Source organism: Amblyomma americanum, chromosome 1 (assembly GCF_052857255.1).
Source record: "Amblyomma americanum isolate KBUSLIRL-KWMA chromosome 1, ASM5285725v1, whole genome shotgun sequence".
NCBI classification, from domain to species: domain Eukaryota; kingdom Metazoa; phylum Arthropoda; class Arachnida; order Ixodida; family Ixodidae; genus Amblyomma; species Amblyomma americanum.
The window spans coordinates 3732361-3756812 of record NC_135497.1 but is presented as its reverse complement, the minus strand read 5'-3'; the positions used below and the strand labels follow the sequence as shown (position 1 = coordinate 3756812).

Sequence of the window (24452 nt, the reverse complement as noted above, 5' to 3'; positions counted from 1 at the left end):
TTCTCTTCTTTTGGGCTGCCGACTTGAGGGTTGCAAGTCCTTTTCTAGAAATGACTGGGCTGCCTTCGCTGCGTCTGCCGGCGACGGAGATGATTCTGCCGCAGGCTCCCTGTGTGTGGCCTGGGCAGGTGCCGAAGTCCGGTGTTGTGCCCCGCCCTGTCGCACCACATCGGCGAATTTTGTTCTTGGCCTGAAGTATAACGTGACAATGGTATGTGAACGTCGTTGTCGTGCTTCTCCGAATGAAATGTTTTCATTTGTTTTGAGAGTAATTGTATCTTTTTTGAGCAATTCTTCTTTTTTTAAAGTAATTCTTTCTCTCTGTGTTGGGCAAGACCTTGAATAAGCGGTGTGATCTCCTTCACATTTCGCGCAGCACGGTGCTGCTTCACAGTTCTCTGAAACGTGCTCGTGTGAGACGCATTTCGCGGATGTTTTGTGGTCACGGCAACTCTGTGAGCCATGAGCGTATCGCTGGCAGTTGTAACACCGTCGCGGGCTCCGGTTGCAGAGGCAGACATTTATTTTCAAATAGCTAACTTCTATTGCTTCGAAGAGTGTACTTGAATTGAAAGTCAGGACAAGATGCTTTGTTGGTATTTCTTCGTTTTCTTTCCTGATTGTGATGCAGTAGACATTGACGACATTTTGGTCCTTGAGACCGCCCAGCTTTTCTTGTACCTTGGGTTTCAGAAGTCGGGTTCAGGGACTACACCTCAGACGGCATTTAGGGATCTGTGTGAAGCTATTGACACTGGGGTTTCTCTAATAGATGTTATGGCGGAGATTTGAATCTTGGACGCTGTCTTTAAGCTTCAGTAGGAGGTCACCACTAGGCATTTGTTTAGCTTGTAACCCGTGCCCGAGGCATCGGCGTGGCTTTTTGCAAAAAGGAATGGAGGTGTTGTTCGCGCAGTAATTTTTGTCTATTCGCAGTCTATTTTCGGATACATTAAAACATCAATCTCATGCATAGCATCTAACTGCTGTGATCGGCTCAGTGATCGCAGCTTGTTGGCGAGTGTCGCACAGAAATGGTGCGCCAAATCGTCCGTCTCCTGTTTTGGAGACTTCATTTGGACTAGGCGTTTCAAACACGCTGAAGCTACTTCCATGTGTGGGTCATCTGAAGAGCTGGAAGTAAAATTTTCCTTGTGAACAGCAGTCATTTACTTAGAGAAAGCATTGTTTATTTTATCTTTCTCCTGTTGAAGTTCTTAAAAGCTTACGAACTTTTGGTGGCCTAGGAAGCCTGCAAAGCGGAAAAGAAAGTGAATGAGTTTAACAAATTTGCGTCATAAGCACATTGCCTGTGCCGAAGGAAGCTATTATAAAGGCACGTATACCTTTCAGTGTCTGAGTCCACATCTGTGCCTAGGAACCTAAAATAAATCAGTTTTCTGTGTCAAAATTGTGTAATGCAGAGATGACTAGTTTTTCTTTACCTGTCATCTCGTGTATTTTCAGGTTCCGCAGGTCTTAGAGGTCCAGGCGTCCCAGGTGGACTTGGGGACTGAGCTGGCGTACCGCAATTTTCTTGGGAAGCTATGCCAACGTAGGCTAGTTGTGAATCACTTGCGTGATCTTCCCCATCATCCTCTGTAGATGCAGTTCTGCAGCAACATGCGTAGTGAATTAGCAAATCACAGTGGTAACAAGTGGCATCAATTCCAATTTATGAGTAAAATATTCTAAATAGTGGGTGAATACATGTCATCATTCTTCAACGCAGTACCCACTACGTTCAGTTTCCATGTGCCACCAGTTCACAAATGCTTGAATTCCACTAGGAGCCCCCTTCTTCTGACTGGCTCCATGAAAACTCATGCTCAGCGTATTTCGCTTCATGTCAGAGCTTCTCAACACATGATACCTCTTCGACGAGCTTAAATACATAATGACCTCTTGGTGTTAGGTCTGGTAAAATGGTAGAATGTGTAGGGCCAAGTTAAAAAGGAACATTCCTTTAATTAATGTGTATTGTATACATATCTTGCCTGTATTATTTTCACTTTATAATTTGCGTTGTTCTTGTATTTTCACATTTTGTACATTTTTGTTTGCTTGTTAGCGTTGTATCACGATAGTTTCTTGCTTCTCATCTGCGTGCTTTCTATACACCTTCTTTTCCTTGTACCTGAACCACTGCATTTTTTTTATTTCCGAACAGGAGGTCCCTCGGACAGTATTACCTTGGGGCCTCCGTCGGTAGCACTAATTACCCCATGTACTGAATGTACCACACATTGCAATAAATACGAATGAATGAAGTATTTCTTTACTTAAAAATCATTTTGGCATGACTGCAGGCTTCAAATGGTTCTCAAAGCAGGCCAGAACACGACTTGCTGATCACAGTACATATCTCGATATGCATGTATCAGCGCACTCCTTTACAGTCACAGCCGAGCATCCGAATCATTTGGGGGCAACAATAGTAGCAAATCTGTGGTTTTTGGCAAGGACTACTGTCATCATTCTATGCTGCTGTATTTGCTCTCTAGTGCACAGCAGTGCATTGATCCCTAGTTTCCATAGGCTTTGTGCTTCAAGAAATATCCGAGGGCGATAATAGACATACACGCAGTTTATTGGATCAATAGTAAGCTGTTTTGATGCCCGTATCGCCAACACCGTGGCATCCACCATGTTAACAGGAATGCAGAGCAAAGTCATGACCAAAGTTTGTCTGGTGCCACTTTGTAAATTACTGCCCGCCAATTATCTCGCATCTGTTGCTCTATTGCAGTTACATTGTATGATTGATGGTCACCTACATTGAGTCGCAACTGGAGTAGCGGCCAGTTTTAAACTTCATGTGCCACTCGTAAACTGATACAACGTACCGAAGCCTTCGTGCTGTGACATCATTCTGTAATGAATACTGGTTGTTTTTGCACTCACTAATGAAACTAATGACTGAACGCTAATTTCCTCTAATGAATGCCTACAAGGATGCCATCATTCTGCTGCAGCTGCGACAAAACATTTTAAAACAAGCCTCGCATTTTAGTGCGGCCAATAGGAAGAAATTTTGAACCTACAACTTGTGTGGGATTCAACTCTGTGCTCTTGTGTGTACAGTTCAGCTCTGTGTTTAATCACGGCTGCTTGGACTCTCATGTGATGTCTGGTAATGAATAAAGGCTTATATTACGCACAGGTTCTTGATCAATGTGTGTTAACATGCGTGTTAACTGCTGCTTCAAAATGAAGAATGGTTCGAGTGTGCTTGAAACAGTACTTACTTCAAGCCTAATCGAGTTGTTTACAGGGAGTGCTCTTTATGAGAAAAGCCTAACAAATGCCTACGGGCTCTGAGGCATATGAAAGGTAGCTGCATGTGCTTGTGTTGTTGAAAATATAGTTTCTGTTGTCAGCTTCGTTTAAAAATGCCATTATTATTAATATTCTGCCAGTGCTAAGAGTTGAAGTGGCGTGACTCAATTTTTTACGGCGCTGAATGAGAGATTGCTGCAGAGGCTGAAAAAAAAATTAAAGAAAAAGAAAAGAATGTAATACACCAGACAGTCTACAATGCATAGCACACGACATAATTTTCCTGAAATGGGGTCATGCTGTGTTGAGCGTGCCCAGGTACTGTAGTTCTCACTACGATGATACCCGCATGCAAGTAACATTTGTATAACACTGTTGCCAAATTCACATTCAAAGGCATTATGCACATAGTCATGTAAAACATTCTGCTGTGCGGTCAACATGTACGTATAACAGCGTTTGCAGAGCGGTTACATAGAGGTGCATGCTTGTTCTCTATTCGAGTTTGTAGGCTCTTATCCGAGGTATGCGTCTCTCGCCTTGTTTTCTATATCAAAATGCACTATACATTTTTGAAAAGGAACACAATTTTTGAACTTAGATTGGTTCTGGCGAAACGGGCTCCATAATAGCCATCATGGAGTCAAAATGCCGCCACTTTATGGTGGGGATATCTGATGTCCCCGCACCACTCTTCATTTTGTTTTGAATGAGGTTGCACTGCTTCATGAACGTATCCTTGAGGTTCTTAAATTTCTTCTGGCAAGCTATACCTGAAGCAAAGGATACATTTTTACACACACCTTTATTCAGCTGTGCATCACTGCACAAATAACATGCAGCACATACTGCATAGTCATTCTTAGATAGCATGCAACACTGGTGGGCACCTAAATACACAAATGCGTTTTCTGGGCATTCGGCAACAGATGCTATTGTTTGGGGTCCAAAACTTTCCGAATCTAATGCACTAGACTTTATGCAGTGATGTTTCCGCGCATTTGGACAATTGCCGCGCACTGGTGAAACGGCCTCGCGCCAAACAAGAGCACCGTTAATTTTCCTAACTAGTCAGCTGGGTGCTAATCACAGGTACACACATTCGGTTTTAATTAGCGGTTCATTTCGGAAAAGTACGTTCCGGCCGTCAAAAAGCTTTTCAGAGCCTTTTTGTTAAGGGGTTAATGCATATCGCGGTTCATTACGATTTCATGAGCCCCTATGCTGACGCCTCGATCAAAGCTATATATGCTACCAGACAGCATTCAGCCATGCACAGGTCTCACTTTTATGCACGGGTAAAGGCGCGCTTGTATCAAAATAATTTCCAACGCCAGTACTAAGTAACTCATTCACTGCAAGCTGTGACAGACTAGACGTTGTAAACAAGACGTGCATGCGGGCAATATTGCATACATACTGCTCATGCCAAGGGCTGCTCCGATCTTGCTCCAAAGGTCGTCCTTTAAAAGATTGACTTTGTGTTGTGGGTGCCACTTGTCATAAAACACGCGATAATTCTTAACGGCATCAATCAACATATCCGTTGTTTGCTGCGATGTCGGTGACGCGGTCATTGCGACGATGTGTTGCTGGGAGTCCTGCGAGTGCACGGACGCCATCTTGCTCTACCGGCAGAAGCAGTTTCCTCGCCATCCTATTGGCTGACGAGATTCGGCGGATTTTTTTTTCCGGCGGAAGAATTCGGTCCTGGACCGATCGGGCTTTCCGCTGGGTATTCCGGGGGAATCTTTGCCGCGGCAGCGGATTCCGCTCGCTCTCGCCGCCGAATGTCCAAGTGTGAACGCGCCGTTACCGCTGGGTATTTCAGCGGAATCTCTGCCGCTGCAGCAGATTCCGCTCGCTCTCGCCGCCGAATGTCCAAGTGTGAACGCGCCATAATGCGGAGAGACCTCCTCTCCACAGCCCGGGAGAAGGCGCGTGCCTCCCGGGGCCCGCTCGTCTTCTGGCGGGAGCTGTGCACAGGCACGGACGTTGCAACGGAGACCGCTGCCGTTATCTCCCGGCCACCGTGTGTGACTTGAACGCCGCGTTCCGTGAGCGATGAGCCACGCGAGGTGAGCGGAACCTTCCTCCCCAACCATTTTGTGCGCGTTCACCATATTTTGTGCTTTTCACCCCCGTACGCGAGCGGAACACTCCCTCGTTGCGGCGGTTGTTTTGTTGCTGCTGCTTGTATTGCTCGGGAGCAATAAACGCTCATCCGAGTAGAATACTCTAGTTCGTCCCCTCTGGCCCGAACCCGCAGTGGTTGCGACTTACCTTACAGCAGGTTTGGGGGTCACAGCTCTGACTGCTAGGGCTGGCACGCTGGTGCTAGAGAGCGACTACTGCTTCTAGCCCTTTGAGCGTTATTACAAGAATAACCCGCATATTGTTGGCGCCCAACGTGAGACCAGACGTGTGACGAACCGAGTGTCTGTGTGACCGACTGCCGACACACAGGCTAGCCATGGCGGCCAGCGGGATTGACTGCTGTGGTTGTCCGATATGGCATCTCAGCTGCAACATGTTGACATGGCAGTAACAAATACTGCCGGCGTATTCCCAGAGGCTGACGCTAGCTCCTGCGATCTAATGTCGTTTCAGCCGAGCGGTGATTCACGCGAAACACAGGCTCAGACGAGCGGCGACGCTAGGCGCTTCTCACCAAGCGCTATGCCGTCAGGTAGGGAGAGCACGGAGCGACCTGCGCAGTCTTGCTCATCCCACGCGGCCCCTCAGCCACAACTTCCTGGCCAGGCCAACATCCAAGAGGCTGTGTTGCGCAACGCCTTGCGCCTCATAGAGAGCCTCACGGGTATAGTGCAGAACAGCCTGCAAACACCCGCTCCAGAGGTGAGACCGAGGCTACGGGTGGACCTTCCCAGTTACGGCGGCTATGATGATCTTGTCAGTGCCAATGAGTACCTAGAGTGCATGCTGACTTACCAGAAGGCCACAGGGAATACCGATGGCGAGATTCTAGCGCGTGTCGTGGCAGTCTCCCTCACCGATCAGGCTGCCCGCTGGTTCCGCCTCACTCGCCACCGGTCACGCACAATGGAGGAGTGCCGAGCGAGGTTTCGCGAGGAGTTCTTGCCCGCAGATTATGAGCGCCGTCTGCGGAGCGAGTTGGAGCTGCGTACTCAGCGTCCGGACGAATCCTTGTTTGAGGGCGATGCACGAACTTTATCGTATCGCATACCCCTCAGCTCCGAACGGCGGGAAGAACACGAGAGTGCTGCTATAGCATGCCGAGCGTGCACCAGCCAAAAGTGCCGCAGGTAGCAGCGACTGACCACAGTCTTCAGCACCATTTACACTGCCATGTTTCAGTGCTAGAAGTATCGTTAACAAATCCGAAAAATTTGAAGAACTTTTGTTGCTGTACTCGCCAGATGTAGTTGTAATCACAGAAACCTGGCTACATTCCGATATGCACGACTCAGGAATAGTTCCCACTTCCTACGCCTATAATCCGCTCAGACCGCGATGGGCGAGGAGGCGGTGTAGCCATTGCAATAAAACAGGACCTCGTTTTCCAGAAAGAATGCGGCATATCAAACCATGAAAGTGTCTGGTGCACTGTAAACATAAAGGGAAACTTGGTACTAGTGGGCGGTGTATACAGACGACCGAATGCCCCAGTTGATTACCTTCTTTTGATTGATTACCCACAGCGCCATTGTCTGGCATTACAGTGGGGAAGTTTAGAAACAGTTTACACAGTTTAGAAAGAAAAACTACACAAATACCACCGCGTGCAGGTGGTTACAAAAAGAAGATAACATTCAGATAGAAAGAACACGGAATTATTATACATAAAAATAAACAAACTGTCAGAGCATGGAAGAAAATGAATCATTTGATAGTATGGACACTACTTCCTCGGGCAGCTTGTTCCGTTCCAAAATTGTTCTGGGAAAAATGACATTTTAAAAAGGTCAGTCCGGCAGCTGTATTCTTTAACTTTAAGTGAATTATCTATCCGCAAAGACACATAATCAGGGTTGACTATATATTTTTTTCTGTCAATTCCAGTTCTTGAATGAAATATATTATGAAACAATTTTAAAAGCAGAACTTTCCTACGTTGTTGAAGTGTGTCCCAACCCAAAGCTTTTTTAGCGCTCGTTACACTGAAATATCGCCCGTAGTTATTAAAAACAAAACGAACGGCCAAATTCTGAACTCTTTCTAGCTTTTGAATCTCAAGCAAGGATTTCGGGTCCCAGAATGTGCAAGCGTATTCAAGTATGCGTCTAACATTTGTATCATAAAGTAGTTCTTTTGTTTTTATAGGAAAAGGTTTTGCGTTACGTCGCAGGAAGCCAAAAAGCGACAGGCTTTGGCAGTAACAAAATCCACGTGACGGCGCCAAGACAATGCACCGGTTAAGTATACACCAAGATTTTAAATTCCAACACTGAAAGCGGTCTACTATTTTGAATACTATAAGTGAAATTGTGGGGAACCTTCTTTTTAGTGAAACACATATGAACATATTTTTGTAAATTAATATGCGTTCCCCAATTTTCACACCACTGGGCTACTTCACACAAGTCCTGTTGTAATGCATTGCAGTTACCCTGATTGTTAATGATTATATACAATACACAATTATCGGCAAAAAGACGCATGCATGAAGAAATATCTGAAAAGATGTCATTCATGTAAATTATGAACAATAAAGGGCCCAAGACGGATCCATGTGGCACCCCTGATGTTACAGGAACCTCATGCGACTGCTTACCGTTGATAACAACACACTGACGCCTAATGCTCAAATATTCTTTTATCCATCTAATAGCGTTTTCATTTATGTTGTACCAAGAAAATATTTGTATTAATAAGGAATGCGTTACAACGTCAAAGCCCTTCCTAAAATCTATAAATATACAGTCGATAGAATTGCCTTTATCTAATGCACTTGACAGGTCATGAACAAATTCGCTTAGCTTGGTAACACATGAGTAACCACTGCGAAAGCCATGCTGATGGGTATTTAATAATGAGTGTGTACTAAGATGATTCATAATATTAGTAAAAAAACACGGGTTCTAAACACGTGTTCCTTCATAGAAAATTTAACGCTCGCGCAAAATTCATCGTCACAGGCGATTTCAATTTACCAGGTATCGACTGGAGAAACTGAACAATCGGAAGGAACGAAATAAATAACTGCGAAAAGATTTTGGATATAATTTTTAGGTTTTCGCTATATCAAATAGTAAATGAGCCAACGCGTCTCCAAGGAAAAGCTGTTTCCGTACTAGATCTAGCATTTGTCTCTAGTTTTCTCTGTCCTGAAATTAGTGTGGAAAACGGGATTTCGGACCATAAATTGCTTTTTTCTCACTTTCCCTCACCTGCGCCACCACGCTGACTGTAATGACAGTAATTCTTTCGCCACTAATAAAGACTACAGCGGGGCAGATGATGCAGGCATTATAGATCATCTGGAAACAATCCGCGACAGTTTTTCTTGTGCAGATTCCCGCAGTGTAAATAACCTGTGGCTACAAGTGAGAGCAGCGATAACACATCGTGAGGCACAATTTGTACCTACAAGGATAAAACGAACAAAAAAGAAAACCCCGTGGATTACACGTAACATCATTCATTCCGAAACGAAGACTGTATACAGCAAATGCGCAGAAGAAAAGGAAATAGTTTTCAGATAAGCGAACTTGCGAGCAAACTAAAATTGAAAACTAAGACCGCGCGGGAAACGTTCTTCTCAACAACTTTAATTTTATTACTCGCGCTCCAGGAAAGTTCTGGCGGTATATATCGAGCCCTCAGCCCCGTGTATCACAAATGGAAATAGAGAGTGTGGTAGTTACAAGCCCCCATATTATCGCATATTCTTTGAATCAATATTTTCAGTATGTATTTACACGTGAGCCTGCTACAAGCGCTACCATAAGTGAGCCACAATGACTGATGCCGGATATCGTGATAACCGAGGCAGGTATAGTGAACTTGCTTTTGCAGATTGATGTCAAAAAGTGTCCTGGTCCAGACAGCACCTCAAACACATTTCTGAAGCGATACGCGGGACGATTGGCCCCGTTTTTGCACAAAATTTTTACACCTTCCCTAGAAACAGGCACCCTTCCGTCCGACTGGCTATGTGCAAAGGCTATTCCAATTCACAAAAGCGGCAGCAGACCATCTGTAGATATATATAGGCCAATTTCATTAACTGGCTGCAGCCAGTTAATGAAATGCAGCCAGTAATGGCGCTCGGGCCAGCAGCCGAGCGCCATAACCACTCAGCCACCGCGGCGGCTACAAATCATTTTGCACAAGTGATCGATTCCCAGCATCAAGCAGATGCCATTCTGATTGACTTTAGGAAATTACTTTATCTTGTCCTGCATTCTAAATTAATCTACAAGGTCGGTACTACTAGCATTAACTCAAGAGGAATAACCTAGATAAAATCCTACCTCACAGGTCGCACGCAATATGTTGAAATGAATAATGCACAATCCGAATGACTGAACGTTTTCTCCGGGGTCCCACAGGGATCCGTCTTGGGACCGATCCTTTTCCTAATATATATCAACGATATCCATGTCTGCGACGAACCTGGAGTAACAATAAGGCTTTTCGCTGACGACTGCGTTCTGTACACTACGGTACGTACTCCGGACGACCAGTTAAAATTAAATTCTTCTGTAAATAACATTTCCAAAGGGTGCGAAACATGGGGAATGGAAGTTAATATCAACAAAACATCTTGCATCTCATTTACCCATAAAAAAGTGCCTCTTGCATATTCTTACAATTTATCAGTATCTAACACAATGAGGGTGGATACGGTGAAATATTTAGGCGTTACATTTACCCATAAGCTAAGCTGGAACACTCATATAACAAACACGTGTGCAAAAGCATTCAAACAGCTCGGCTTTCTCTGTAGGAAACTGTCGGCAGCTCCTCCTCATGTAAAGCTAACAGCCTATAATACCCTCGTAAGGCCCATCCTTGAGTATTCCACCATCATTTGGAGCCCTCATCAGTCATACCTCAGAGAACAAGTAGAAAAAATTCAAAATAAGGCCCTTCGGTTTATTTATTCCTGCTACTCACGCAATTACAGCGTATCTTCCCTGCGAGCTAAAGCGCGGATCCCTACCCTTGCTTGTAGGCGACGCGTGGCTTCGAAGCTTCTTTGAATTCTTTACAACGATCGTATAAGAATTGATAAAAATCAGTACATCAAGGCGCCTCATTATCGCTCAAAGCGATTAAACCATGAAAAGTGCATCAAACACATCCCAGCACGATTCAACACACATAAATTCTCATTTTTTCCGTTAGCCATTCAAGAATGGAATAATCTGCCTCACGAATTCATGGACGACGTCCCTCTTGCTATCTTTTTTTGGAAAACGTAGAGTCGACCATTCTTTGAAAAACAGAATTTACAGTGAAAAAAAATTTCCTACGATGTCTCGAGTTATTCACCACGAGTGTTCAGTTTAATATTATTTTTTCTTACTTGTGCCTTTTGACTGTCGTGTTGACCTGATTGTATCTCTTAGTGGTTTCGTCGTTCTTCTTTCCAGTGTTTTAAATGCATCGAATTGAACGTGTATGGCAATGATGGAAGTCGATGGTCCCTTAACGCACTGTATATGTGTTATCAGCCTACTTGCTATGGTCTATCCTACTGCAGTGCGCATTTTTTGTACCTTGTGTATGTTATGCTGGATATGCCATTGTTTTGTATAACCGGCCCATTATTTTGCCTACTCCTGTAAGAGCCTAATTAGGCTTACAGTATGCTTAAATAAATAATGGTGTGAAGTAGAAGGCTAGGAATATTTCTTCCATTGGGACATGAAGAAACCATGCATGCACCGCACAAGATTGTCGTGAGGTGGAAAAGAGGGGCCGTACGATTCTCTGGAGCCCTTTCCTTGTGCCCACGAGCTCAAGGAAAACACATCTGGCGTAATCCAGACCAAACTGGCTTATCGGCAATCTGAGCTTGTCACTCTAGGAGATTTTGAAGGCGGGGGGGGGGGGGGGGGGGGGGTTGCAGTCTACCTCTTCTTGCGCCGCCGCCGCGGGTCGAGGAAGCCCTCGGCAGCGCGGCCGGAAGCGCCTTCCGAGAAGCAGCCAGCAGGTGGCTGCTGCCAGGTAGGCGGCCCCTCGCCTGCTCCTGACGTCAGCGCGGCAGGCCTCCGCGCGTGCATGTCTCGGCGGCCACTCGTCGACGCGAATCGGCCGTCTTCGGCGGAACGAGCCGTGGCGCAGGCGCCTATATAAACGGCCGGCCCATGGCACGAGCCGAGGAGCCCCCATCATGGTGCAGCCCCTGAGACGCGCCGGCCCACCGCTCCTGCTCGGTAAGCGCTGCGCGCCGGCGGCGGAGCTCGCTCGAGCCCCCGCTCCACCGAGCTCCGCCGCGCTCGTCGCGGGCTCCGAACTGCATCTGTGCATGCTCGGGGGGTGTTGTGAACTCGGCTAGAGACGCTGCCCCTTCCGTGCGCCCTCCTGTACAACAGCGTGCACGTCCCGGACGAGGCTCTATATACTGGTACAGTTGTTCTCCGACCGCTGTCTGTGACCACTTTGTGCAGTGTTTCTGTCCGCTTGAGCTGTCTCCAAGCCGCGGCTAGCAGAAGACAGCGTTCAGAGAACAATTAGTACATTTGGTTGTTCCCGCTGTGTGACATCCTACTCACGATTCGCCGCTGACAGAGTTCAAAGTGTCTTGAGGTTGGGAAGGAGAACTCATTCGGCGGTAGAGCGCGCGCGCCCGTCGCCCCTGCCTGGGGAAAAGTGACTGTGAACTGTCGTTACTCCCCACTAGTCACGTTTTTTGGGCTGGTACCATGCACGCGAAACTGCGCCTGTATTGTCCCCTAAGCCGCAGTGCTGTCAGGTGAGGTGATGAATTTAGCAGCAGGAAACGAGGGCATTTCTTCGCACGGAAGAGCGCTGATGAATCTCTTTATTCCCTGTATATCGCAGCTGTTCATTGGGAGGTTCCAGAGAGATTTCTCCACATGTGGATGGAAGGCGGTGATATCTGGCTCGCTTCCTCTGCTAGCCGCATGCTTGGCTGCCGTAAAATGAATCGCTGTGTCCTTCTTTAGTCCACCACGATTTTACTTGTAACTCTGGAAAAGGCAAGTGCATAGTTTATTTTCTCGAGGAATCACTTTGCCCGCCCGCGAAGGGAGCCGCCATCCATTGTGCTGCGCCGCATCAGTTTCCCCTCAGACGAACAGCTCGGAAATGCGGCGCACACGCGCTCGGCGCGTGCAGCCATAAAGTACACATAGCGTTCCTCATCGCATCGTGAGCGAGGCAAAGAGCGATACCTGAGCGTTTCCGACGTTCGTTTCCGTGTACTTTGTGAGAGCTAAACGAGTTGGCAATCACAAGGGGCCAACGCAACGAGGCGAGCACAGCCTGCTTCTGTACACGGTGCAAATGATCTTCACCACTTTGGAACCGCTCCTGCCACCAGAATGAGAGTCTGCTCAAAGGCGGCTCTATCGCCTTGACGTGTAGACACTCCAGACGCCGCGCCTGTTTACCAACAGGCGCGCGCGTGCTGGGAAATCCCTGCGCGGGCATCCCCGCCGGTCGCCTTGAGGGCCGCCAGAGAAGCGGATTTTCCCCTCTACCGTTTCTGGAACGGAACGAAGCATTCTTTCCGGCTTTCTCCGACGAGTGACCAGCGCGCGGCGGCGCGTCGGGGCGTGCGCCCGCCGCCGGGTCTGTGAACCCGACCGGATGCTTGGCTCCTCCGCCTTTCCGCCGCTCCATCCATTGAAATGCAGTCTGTGGTGCCGGGAATGCACCTTCCGAAAGCGGCGCGCATTCCAGCGCTTTTTGCGCAGCGAAAGGCGCGCTCCGCTGCTGAGCTGTCGCTCCTTTGTTTGCTAGAACAATGCGCACTCTGACAGGGAAAAAAGAAGCGCCAGGGAGCGCTCCCTACTTTTCAATCGGCACGAGGGCAATTGGTTGCACGGGGCCGAGCCAACGGTTTGCAGGCGCATTGCGCCCCAGCGGCAATCCTGGGCGGCCGTAACGCGCGTGTGCCGACGACATGAGTGGGATACCGCGGCGAGAGAGCAGGCAGGTGGGGGCAAGAATGCATGTCCGTGCACGCCACGCGAGTCCCCCTCCGGCCTGACTGCTGCCAGCGCTAACATCTCCCTGCATTTGGCCCGTTTGAATCAGCGCGCTGCTTAAAAAGCGCATAAAGAAGATGGCGCTTATGGAAACCAAGCGAGCCTTTCTTTTGGGGCAGCAAATCTGCAACCGGTTCTGCTGCCACAAGGGCGGGCGGCTGCTGCGCGAAGCCTGCCGCTTGTTGCGTAATCGTCGCGTGGGCTGTCGATCTAAATGAGCATTTTTTGCTGTTTGTACGGAAATCAGCGTCAGAGGGCGCGGCAGACAATGCCCGCCGTCACACGCAAGGAACGAGCTTCCGTGCTGCAGGTCAGCAGCAGCTGAGGTGCAGTGCAGGAAGAATACTAACAGAGCAAAGCAGCGTGGCACTGCCGACCGACTGCGTCCTTTACTTTGCCACCACCTAATTTCTACGGCGTGCCATTGCTGCAGTCCTACTAAAGAGCCCCGCTAGTTGGGCTTTCCCGAGAATGTCGTTCTCTTCGCGCAGCTGTGCGCAGCCGTTCAATCTTCCCGTTCGCGACTTCATACTTTGTTTTTGCTCCCGCCCGAAAGAACCACCTCGTTTCGAATCAGGAAAAAATCGAAGCGGCGCTTTCCAGAGAGCCCCCCGCCGGCGGTGGGTTTACCCCGGAAGGCTCGACCTTGCGCTCAAATAGGGGCGAGCATCGTTGCGTCAATACGGGCACTGCGTGCGGGGAAAATGCGGAGCACGATTATCAGGCTGGGCGCCGCACAACCACCGTATCGCACACGCTATTTACTGTGGCGCGGGCGTTTCCGCCACGGCCGAAAGTGAGCGCAGGCAACATTTCTTGGCCGCTTGATCGGATGGCACTAAAATAAATGAGCACATAATGCGCTGCCGGAAAAACAGCTCCGTTCGGTTCCACTTTGGTCACTAGAGGAAGTCAGGCGGTAAAGACCCAGCTCAGAGGGGACGCAAGTCAAAAACACTGTGTCAGGCAGTCAGAAACACGTGCTGCCATCGTGCGCGGTGCACAGGTTCTGTGCACCTTTTCTATAAACTTCCGATGAATCCGCCAAGCGGCCATTCTTTTTGCGACTTGGTGTTCCTATCCCTGTACACAATGCTTTCAAAAAAGGTGGTTCTGCGCGCAGAGTTGGGCAACCTCATGAGGTTTCGACCTCACGAGGCGCACTTTAACCTCACGAAGTGAGGTGAGGTTGCGGTGAGGTCGGCGACGGCTCGAAATTTTGAGCGAGGTCAACAAATCGGACCTTGTCCTAGCGCGTGATTCTGAGGGTGAGTGAGGTTGTCATTCGGTGAGGTTGGATTTGGAGTTGCAGATTTTCCGCAGCTACTCCGACGAACGCCCTTCCGAAGCGTAGTTCAAGCGCCCCACCGCGGTGCGCAGTGGCGCTTGGTGTTCGGTTACCCCGCTTGGAAAAACAGATGCCCACTCCTAGCTTCTTTGGGACTCCACCGTGATGTCTTCCCAGTGGCTGTATACGCTCCCTTCTAGTCTACTGTGGCAGTGAGCCTCGCCTGCCCCGTTGGATGCCTGCGGTCGGGCCGGGCACAAAAATGCTGAACCCAACAAGCGGCCAAGGAGCTCCTCGGCGAGCGGATGGTCCAAACCAAGACTGCTTCGTCACGGCTGCCGGTGTCATTTCGAGTGAAGGGTGCCCCGCTGTACATTATGCGGCCTCTCCACGCAAACTGGAGCAACCGAGGTCAGCAATGTGGCGTATTTAGGGCAGCTTTTAACACACACACACAGCCGCTGATTTGACGAGAAAAGAACGAGGAAGAAACAGAGTCGCAGAGTTTTCAGGTTAAACCGGAGTGTTCCCCTTCGAGTCGTTAAATATACTTCTGTGTGTTCTCATTCGATAAATGCTAATAGTAGAGGTTCATCTCCGCCCGAATAACCTATAGTGTCCTCTTCCTCGTTCTGCCTCGTAATTCCATGCAGTCGTGTGCCGTTCATATGGACACTTATGGGCCCGTCAAAGTGTCCATAAAGTGGATCGTTTATAGACGCGAATATACAGCAAAAACAAGCCCAATTTATTGCAAAAAGAAGTTGGCGATGAGATGTTGCATCTGCGTACAGCGAAGAGAGCATTATTATTCATTGTAAAAAAAAAATCAATCGTAAGTAGGCTTAATAAGAGGCACCAGCTGAAGGTGGTTCAGGCCTACGCGCCTACACCCAGCTATGATGACTAGATCGTTGAAAGCTTTTATGAAGACGTGGAATCGGCTACGAACAAAGTACAATCACAGTGCTCCGTACTGATGGGTGAATTCAATGCGAAGGTAGGAAAGAAGCAGGCCGGAGACCAGGTGGTAGGCGACTATGTCATAGACACCAAGAAGCAGGGAGGTGTTATTATTAGCACCATTCGACGAGATAACTAATTTACGAATCATGAATATCTTCTTCCGGTAACAAGAGAAGAGAAAGTGGACGGCGAAGAGCCCCAAAGGTGAGACTAAAAAAGAAATAGATTTCATTCTATGCGCTCACCCTGGTATCGTGCAGGATGTGGAGGTCCTCGGAAAGGTGCGTTGTACCGACCACAGAATGGTAAGGTCTCCAATTAGCCTAGATTTGAAAAGAGAACGGGAAAAACTAGTGAAGGGGAAGCCTATTAAAGAGTTAGCGGTAAGAGGGAGAGTACAGAATTTCAGGACTGATAAAGGTTAGAATATTGGGTGAGTTGGCACGGATTTATGTTACTGAGGCACCACAGGGACGAGAACGGAGACATGAAACTACAGACCAAGTGCTCACTATCAAATTGGGACACGCAATATATATATAGAAGAGGAAACAAAACTCTTTCTACGTCTCCGTCCTCGTCGTCGTGGTGCCTCAATAACATGAAATCAGGATACCAGTGCAGAAAAGATATTCGGCTTTAACTCGGGAAGACAATCCAAATGTTCAAGTCTAAGGCCGACCTAACTCTGTTAGCGATTACCTTAGTAAATTCATTATGTGCAAGGGACAGCAAGCTGATCAGTCTGTAATTTTTCAAGTTTTTGGCGTCTGCTTTCTTATGAATTAAGATAATGTTTGCGTTCTTCCAAGCTTCAGGTACGCTCGAGGTCATAGGGCGCTTTGTATACAGCGTGGCTCGTTTTTCTAGCACAATCTCCCCTCCGACCTTCAACAGATCAGCTGTTACCCCATCTTCACCAGCTGCTTTTCCCCTTTGCATTGCTCCTAAGGCTTTCTTTATTTCCTCTTTCTTTACTGGCGGGATGACGCATTGCTGCGCGCTACTGTATCCATCATTAACGTCCTGATTGCATCGGCTACTGTATAGATTTGCGTACAATTTTTAGGCTACTTTGACTATCTTGTCCGTTTTGCAAAATGGCATTTCCCTTCATGTCGCTTTAACCATATTTCATTTCATTTCATTTTATTACCTTAAAGGCCACAAAAGAGGCGTGTTACATAAGGGGTGGAAACAATTAAAAACACAGATTTACAATAACATGAAAGTTTATACATTTTCAGCGAAAATACTTGGGCAAGTGATGATGGCAACGTTGTTTGGAAGGCCGTTCCAGTCTGCGGCTGCACGATGAAAGAAGGAATTAGAAGAAGTGACGGTGCGTGAGCGTGGACGGGCAACTTGTAGGTGATGGCTGGTGCGATGAGATTTGCGGGCTGGGGGAAGAATATAAGGTGCGATGAGCATAGGGCTGTGGAAGAATTTGTGAAATAAAGACAGGCTGGCAATGCGACGGCGGAGCGATAAGGGTGATTATCCGGATCCTGTTTTTAAGGAGGAAACGCTGATGTCATACGAGTAAGATGAATGAATGAAACCAGCAGCGCGATTTTGAACAGATTCGAGGGCATTTATGAGGCAATCTTGATGAGGATTCCAAATGGGCGATGAAAATTCTAGTTTGGACCTGACGAATGATTTGTAAGCTAATAACTTTACATGTTGAGGAGCATGGTGAAGATGGCGCTTGAGAAAACCTAGCGTCTTGTTTGCTGACGATATTATATTAGTTACATGCAAGCTCCAAGAAAGATCGCTAGAAATTCTTATGCCTAGGTACTTGTATGACTGAACTAGTTGTAAGAGAACTTCTGGTATTTCGTAAGAGAAAATTAGAGGATTACGGCGGCGGCTGATGGACAAAAGATTACATTTACGTGGGTTAAGTTCCATTAGCCACTTATTACACCACTCCTGAACAGCATTTAGTAGAGAAGATTGGTCAGCGGTGGTGAGAATAGCACGATAAAGTACACAGTCGTCAGCAAACATGCGTATGTTAGATGTTACGTTTGAAGGCAGATCATTAATGTATATGAGAAACAGTAGTGGGCCAAGCACAGATCCCTGTGGAACGCCCGACGTAACTAAGAGTGAGTTAGAGTTCTTATTGTTAACGGAGACAAACTGCGAACGATTAGTTAAAAGCTATTCAATCCACTTCAAAATATGGGGGCGCACATTTAATTGGGAAAGTTTTATCAGCAGGCGTTTATGGCGTACTTTATCAAAGGCTTTCGCAATATCTAAAAATAAGATGTCAGTCTGTAGACTACAATCATGGTTAGCATGCAGATCATGAATGAACGTAGCAAGTTGGGTCTCGCAGGAATAACCCAGGCGAAACCCGTGCTCTGCAGGTTGAAAAAAGTTGTTCGAATCAAGGAATGCTATGATATGGGTATCGATGACGTGTTCCATGATTTTGCAGGGAATAATAGTTAGAGAGATGGGGCGGTAATTAAGCGGTGAGTTCTTGTTACCTGATTTGCAGACTGGAACGACATTACCAATTTTCCACTCTATGGGCAGTTGACCTGTGAAGAGTGACTGAGCGAATAACAAGCACAACAGTGATGAGCATATTGGTATTAATCAGTATTTTAGCGTTGATATTGTCAGTTCCTGCAGAGGATGAAAGTTTAATGTTTTCAATTAGGGACGAAATTCCTGCGGAAGAAAATGTAAGAGACGGCATAGTATCTTGAATAACGGGGGCGTTTGGAGGAAGTGTCGGATCTGTTTCATTAGTAAACACGGAAGAAAAGGCTGCGTTGAACTTGTTGGCGCATTCTGTTTCGCATACAGTTTCACCCGAACCATCGGTGAGGGAAATAGTGCGTGTGTGCTGGGGGTTAATGACTTGCCAGAACCTACGGGGGTTAGCTGACAACATTTTAGGCAGATCGGAGTTGCAAAAGGTGCGCTTGGCTTCTCGAATACATGATAAGTACGTTTTTTCGGCTGCGTAACATCTGTTCCAAGCGTTCTGACTAGAAAGCAACTTGGCCGATCGGAAGAGACGCTTCTTTTTATTTTCAAGGCGTCTGAGTGTATTTGTGAACCATGGGTTTTGAGGGATAGTCCGCATATTTATGTTCGGAATAAACCTGTCGACCAAATCATCAATTTTCCTCTTAAACAAGGACCAGTTATCATGCATGGATCTTTGATTAAAGTTAGATTGAAATGCTGGCAAAAATGCGCGAAGTTCATTATTTATTGCTGTATAGTTTCCTTTATCGTATAATCGGATAGTTCTTTTAGTTGTTGCGCGTAAGGATGGTTTAATCGTGAAGCCAGCATGTATGACGTGATGATCGCTGACGCCTGGTAGATACGTGATAGAATGAACGCATTCAGGGTTATCCGATAATAATAGATCTAGAATATTTGCGCAGTCTTCGGTTACACGAGTTGGCTCGGATACAGTTTGAATGAGGTTAAAATTAAGGCAAACGTCTAGAAATTCATTAGCATCCTTATTACCTGTAGCGGTTAGATTATTCCAGTCGATACTCGGAAAATTGAAGTCTCCGAATAGGAGAGTGCATGTGTTAGGGTGTTTAGCTTTAATTTCATTCAATGCGTTATTATATTTTCGAGGGAAATCGGGGCTGTTAGGAGGCCTGTAGCAAACGCCGATAACAACTGATTTAGGTGAAGCGTGTAATAAAACCTATAATATTTCTATATCTAATGAATGGTTAATGGCTGAGCATGATAGATCTCGAGCGGTGGCAATCAGTACCCCTCCTTCCGTTCGATCTGGGCGATCTTTGCGAAAAACGCAGAAATTGGGCAAGTCGGGAAGCACTTCACTATCGGAAATATCGCTGTTTAGCCACGTTTCTGTCAGGACTAGTATGTTACTGGCAGATGAAGTGACGATATGGGAAACAATGTCGCGCTTTGGAATGAAACTTCGCACGTTAGTAAAGATTGCTGACAATGAAAGGGCTTCTTGGTGTATATGCTTAGAACAATCTGTCAACAGGAGCTGAGATGGTTGCTATTTTCCTATTTTACTGTTTGTGATGATTCATCGAATATGTATCGTTTAGGACCAATATGTAATGTTTTGAAGCGCAAAGAGAACTCATCGGATACCGATTTGGCAAAGGCTACAAGATGTTTGCGGGTTTTACGTATGCCTAGTTTTTTGTTCACCAGTTTAGGATACCTCTGTTGTTTAGAGCATGGCCGATTCTCTCCATAATAAATTTCATTATGTCGGCTAATTTGCACTTATTTATTGACTTCGATAGCTGTGCTAATTCTATTTTGACTGTATGGTTAGATGTCCTCATGCTTTGGTGTTTCTTAACCAAATCTTTCACCTCCTGAGATAGCTTGCCGGTATTCTGTCGAACCATCCTACCGCCTACTCCTGCGGCGCACTCTGTAATAATAGCTGTCAGGCATGATGACCATCCAGCCATGATGACCAGATCACTGAAAGCTTCTATGAAGACGCGGAATCGGCAATGAAAAAAGTAAAGTCTTAGGGGCGACTTCAATGCGAAGGTAGGAAAGTAGCAGGCAGCGACCAGGCGGTACGTGGCTATGAGATAGGCTCTAGGAATAGCAGGCTGGAGTTATTAGTAGAGTTCGCAGGCAGGAAATAATTTACGGATCACGAATACCTTCTTCCGCAAAAAGAGAACAGGAATAGACGTGGAAGAGCGCCAATGGTGAGACTAAAAAGGAAATAGATTTCAAACTATGCGCTCACCCTCGCATCGTACAGGATGTGGAGGTCTTCGGAAAGGTGCGCTGTAGCGACCACAGAATGGTAAGGTCTAGAATTAGCTTAGACTTGAAGAGGGAACGTAAAAAAGCTAGTGAAGAGGAAGTCCATTAACGAGTAAGCGGTAAGAGGGGAAATAGAGGTATTCAGAATATCGTTGCGGAACAGATATTCTCTTTAACTGAGGAAGACAATCGTAATCTTGAAACCATGAACGATAGCCTCACAGCTGTCATCACGGAGTGCGGCGTAGAATTAGGCGGCAAGATCCTCCCACAGGATACCGGCAAGCTATCTCAGGAGACGAAAGATCTGATCAAGAAACGTCAAAGCATGACAGCGTCTAACCCTGAAGGCAGAATAGAACTAACAGAGCTGTTGAAGTTAATATACAATCGCAAGGTAGCCGACATAAGGAAGTTTAATATGGAGAGAATCGAGCATGCTCTAAAGAACGGAGGTAGTTTAAAAGCGGTGAAGAGGAAACTAGGCATAGGTAAACATCAGGTGTATGCTCTAAGAGACAAAGAAGGAAATGCAATTACCAATATTGATAAGATGGGTAAAATAGCCGAAGTGTTCTACGCCTATCTATAGAGTAGTCAATGTAACCAGCACGTTAATGATGGAGACGGTAGGGCACAGCAATGGGTCATCCTTTCAGTAAAAAAAAAAGGAGAAAGGTAAGGAAGCCTTAGGAGCAATGCAAAGGGGAAAAGCAGCTGGAGAGGATCAGATAACAGCAGATCTGTTGAAGGATGGATCGTGGTAGAAAAACTAGCCACCCTGTATACGCAAGGCCTTATGATCTCGACCGTACCAGAAGCTTGGAAGAACGCTAACATTATCCTTATTCATAACAAAAGGAGACGCCAAGGAGTTGAAAAATTACAGACCGATCAACTTACTGTAAGTTGCATACAACGTATTTGTTAAGGTAATAGCTAACAGTCAGGGCAACCTTAGTCTTCAGTCAAGCAAATGATCAGGCACGCTTTTATAAAGGATATTCCACAGTAGGTTATATTCGTACTATCAATCAGGTGTTAGAGAAATGTGCAGAAGATAATGAACCAATATATATAGCTTTCATTCATTTCGAGAAACCATTTGAGTGAGTGGAAACCGCAGCAGTCATGCAGACATTTCGGAATCAGGGTGTAGTAGGGTGATATGAAAATACTGGAAGATATCTATAACGACTGCAGAGCTACCATTGTCCTTCATAAAATCATAAATAAAAATCCAATAAGGAAGGACGTCAGCCAAGGAAACATGATCTCGCCAGTGCTGTTCAGCGCCTGTTTGCAGGAGGTATTTCGAGGCCTGAATTGGGAGCAGTTGGGGATAAGAGTTAATGGGAGAATACCTAAATAATCTGTGATTCACTGGTGACATTGCTTTGCTGAATCACTCAGGAGATGAGCTACAAAGCATGATCAATGAGTTAGACAGGCAGAGCAGAACAGTGGGTACAAAAATTAGAATGCAGAAAACCAAAGTAATGGTCAACAGTCTAGCAAGGGAAGAGCAGTTCACAATTGGCAGCGAGGTGCTGGAAGTCGTAAAGGAATGCGTCTACTGAGGGCAGGTAGTGGCAGCGGATCCGGATCATCAGAGGGAAATAACTAGAAGAATAAGGATGGGGTGGAGCGCATATGGACGGTTCTCTCAGATCATGAATAGCAGTTTACCAATATCCCTCAAGAGAAAAGTAAACAACAAACAGATGTATATTACCGGTACTCACCCATGGGGCAGTAAGGTGCAAACTAACGGAAAGGGTTCAGCTTAAGTCCAAAGACAACGCAGCGAGCCATGGAAATAAAAATGATCGGTGTAACGTTAAGAGACCGAAAGCGGGCAGAGTGGGGGAGGAAACAAACGCGGGTTAATGGCATCCCGGTCGAAATCAAAAGGAACAAATTGGCTTGGGCAGGGCATGTGATGCGAACGCAGGGTAACCGCTGGTCCTTAGGAGTGGATTCCAAGAGAAGGCAAGCGTAGCAGGTGTCGGCAGAAAGTTAGATGGGCGTATGGGTTAAAGAAGTTTGCAGGCGAAGGGTGGATACAGCTGGGAAATGACACTGGTGATTGGAGAGGCATAAAAGAAGCCCTTGCCCTGGAGTGGGTGCAGTGAGGCTGATTATGAAGGTAAGCGAAGCTGAGCTACGTCAAGGGCGTTTTGTCGGTCACCATTGTCCTGAAGAAACCGAAGAGTTTTCTGTCTGACTTAGTAGCCATAGCAGCACACCTCGGTGACTACATTTAATCAAAGCCACTTTTGTTTTCTTCACAAGTGCAGTAAATGCGCGGATCTCATGTCATCCCAGAGCACACGCCAGTTGGTTGTCACCTGCACCCATCAATCTGGCACTTTTAAGAAGTATTTATTTTCATTCTTTCGTGCTTCACGCTGGCTATCGCAATGCTTCCGAATGCTACCGTATCGCCCTTACTAGAAAGCTTGAAAAGAATTTTGTAGACGTTCATATCAGCCTGCTTGGTTGAGATGTAGGACGATCTCACCGTAAAGAAAAAGTGGTATCTATTGCATTGACTCCGTCGAAGTGCACCAGTGGGTCAAACTGTACCAGCCTTAGAAAAGCTTGCAGTATTGCAAATAAATAAAAACAAAGATGTGCAGCTCTGTCTAGGCGAGTGGTTGCGTTCCTTTTTCCTCCGAGGAATGCCGCAGGTTGTTTTTAGCTTCGGTGGTTGGTACCAGCGGTCCACCCCATGGAGTGTTCGCGCATTGCTCGTTTCCGGTGCCCCCACCCCCCAACCTCCGTGCTCGCGGCGACTGTTGCCGGGCACTAACAGGCACTGACTTTACGTAGACGCGATCTCAGTGCCACGAGAGCATCGCTGCGTGTATTCCTGCCGTCGTGTTCACGTCACAAGTGTGCCACCGGCATTCTCAATCGACCCAAGGAACGAACCCATCAGCCTGTCGTCTGGGGATGGCTTCGCCATTGCAGTAAATTTTCTGCCTGAACACGTCGGCCTCCGGAATGCGCTGTATCCCGCTTTAGACGGGCAAGAGATGACGTAACAGCTTGCTACCCGCACCATGTGCTTTCTTGCCTGCCGTCCGCTTGTTATGGCGGTGACCGGAGAACAGAACACTGGCGGAGCAGCCAACACGGAGGTACTGCGGTTATCGCCAGGTCAACTCAGGTCTCCTTTTCGAGCCGCTGAAAGCACACCGGCAACGGTGTGCTTTGAGGTCTCCGGATTCGTCCACCGGACGGGTAACCCGAACCGTTCAGGCAACACTGCAGCGTGGTTGGTACTTATGTCTTGGAGGGGACTGCTGTGTCGCTTTTCGAAGAAATGACTACATTCGGAGCGTTCTCCCGAGGGCTGCATGTAGTGGAGTGCCAAGGCACCGTCAAAGTTTCCTCCCTGGCCGCAGACAGGACAACTGTAGGTGTTGATTCTCTCCTTTTTGCTTTTGGAAGAACCGCAGCACGGGAGACAGCAGTGAACGGCCAGTGGGTAAGGGGATTGCTCGCTTGGTCCAACGGCGTGTGGGCTATCATTTTTTCTTTTGATACTTTCATTTTGGTTGTACGTAAACCAAAGTTCCTTGTCTCCAAGACCGTTCCGCCTCTATCCAGCAAGCTCCGTGTCTGACGCGTGCCTCCTTTGTGAGGAAATTCACCGGCAACAAACAACGTCCGCGTCCGGCAACTTAGAGTAGGGAATTGAGAAGAAAAAAAAACAAGTGCGCTGCCACGAAGACGAGGTTACTGCTTTGCATTGGTCGAAATGTTTGCTCAAACGCTGGAAAGCGTTATGGATACCGCTGTGAGGCTATTAGCTTTGTTACCTTAATGCAGTCTCCATTCCCCAATGTGTGAGTTTTTGAAACGAGTCGTAAAAACAGCGAGAAAGTTATTCCTTGAGAAAATTGTCCATAATTCAGCGTATCCATACGAAGTCTGTACTAACGAGGCATGACTGTATATGA

General features: G+C 46.9%; 1 protein-coding gene across 1 annotated transcript in view; it reads left to right on the top strand.

The window, feature by feature from the left end:
* The first annotated feature begins 11503 nt into the window (after positions 1 to 11503).
* Positions 11504 to 24452, top strand: part of LOC144130163 (uncharacterized) — a 57747-nt gene continuing 44798 nt past the window's right edge. Inside the window, exon 1 of the mRNA XM_077664171.1 lies at positions 11504 to 11648. Within this exon, the coding sequence (XP_077520297.1) occupies positions 11606 to 11648 (43 nt within the window). The 5' untranslated portion in view covers positions 11504 to 11605. The remainder of the gene's footprint in view (positions 11649 to 24452) is intronic.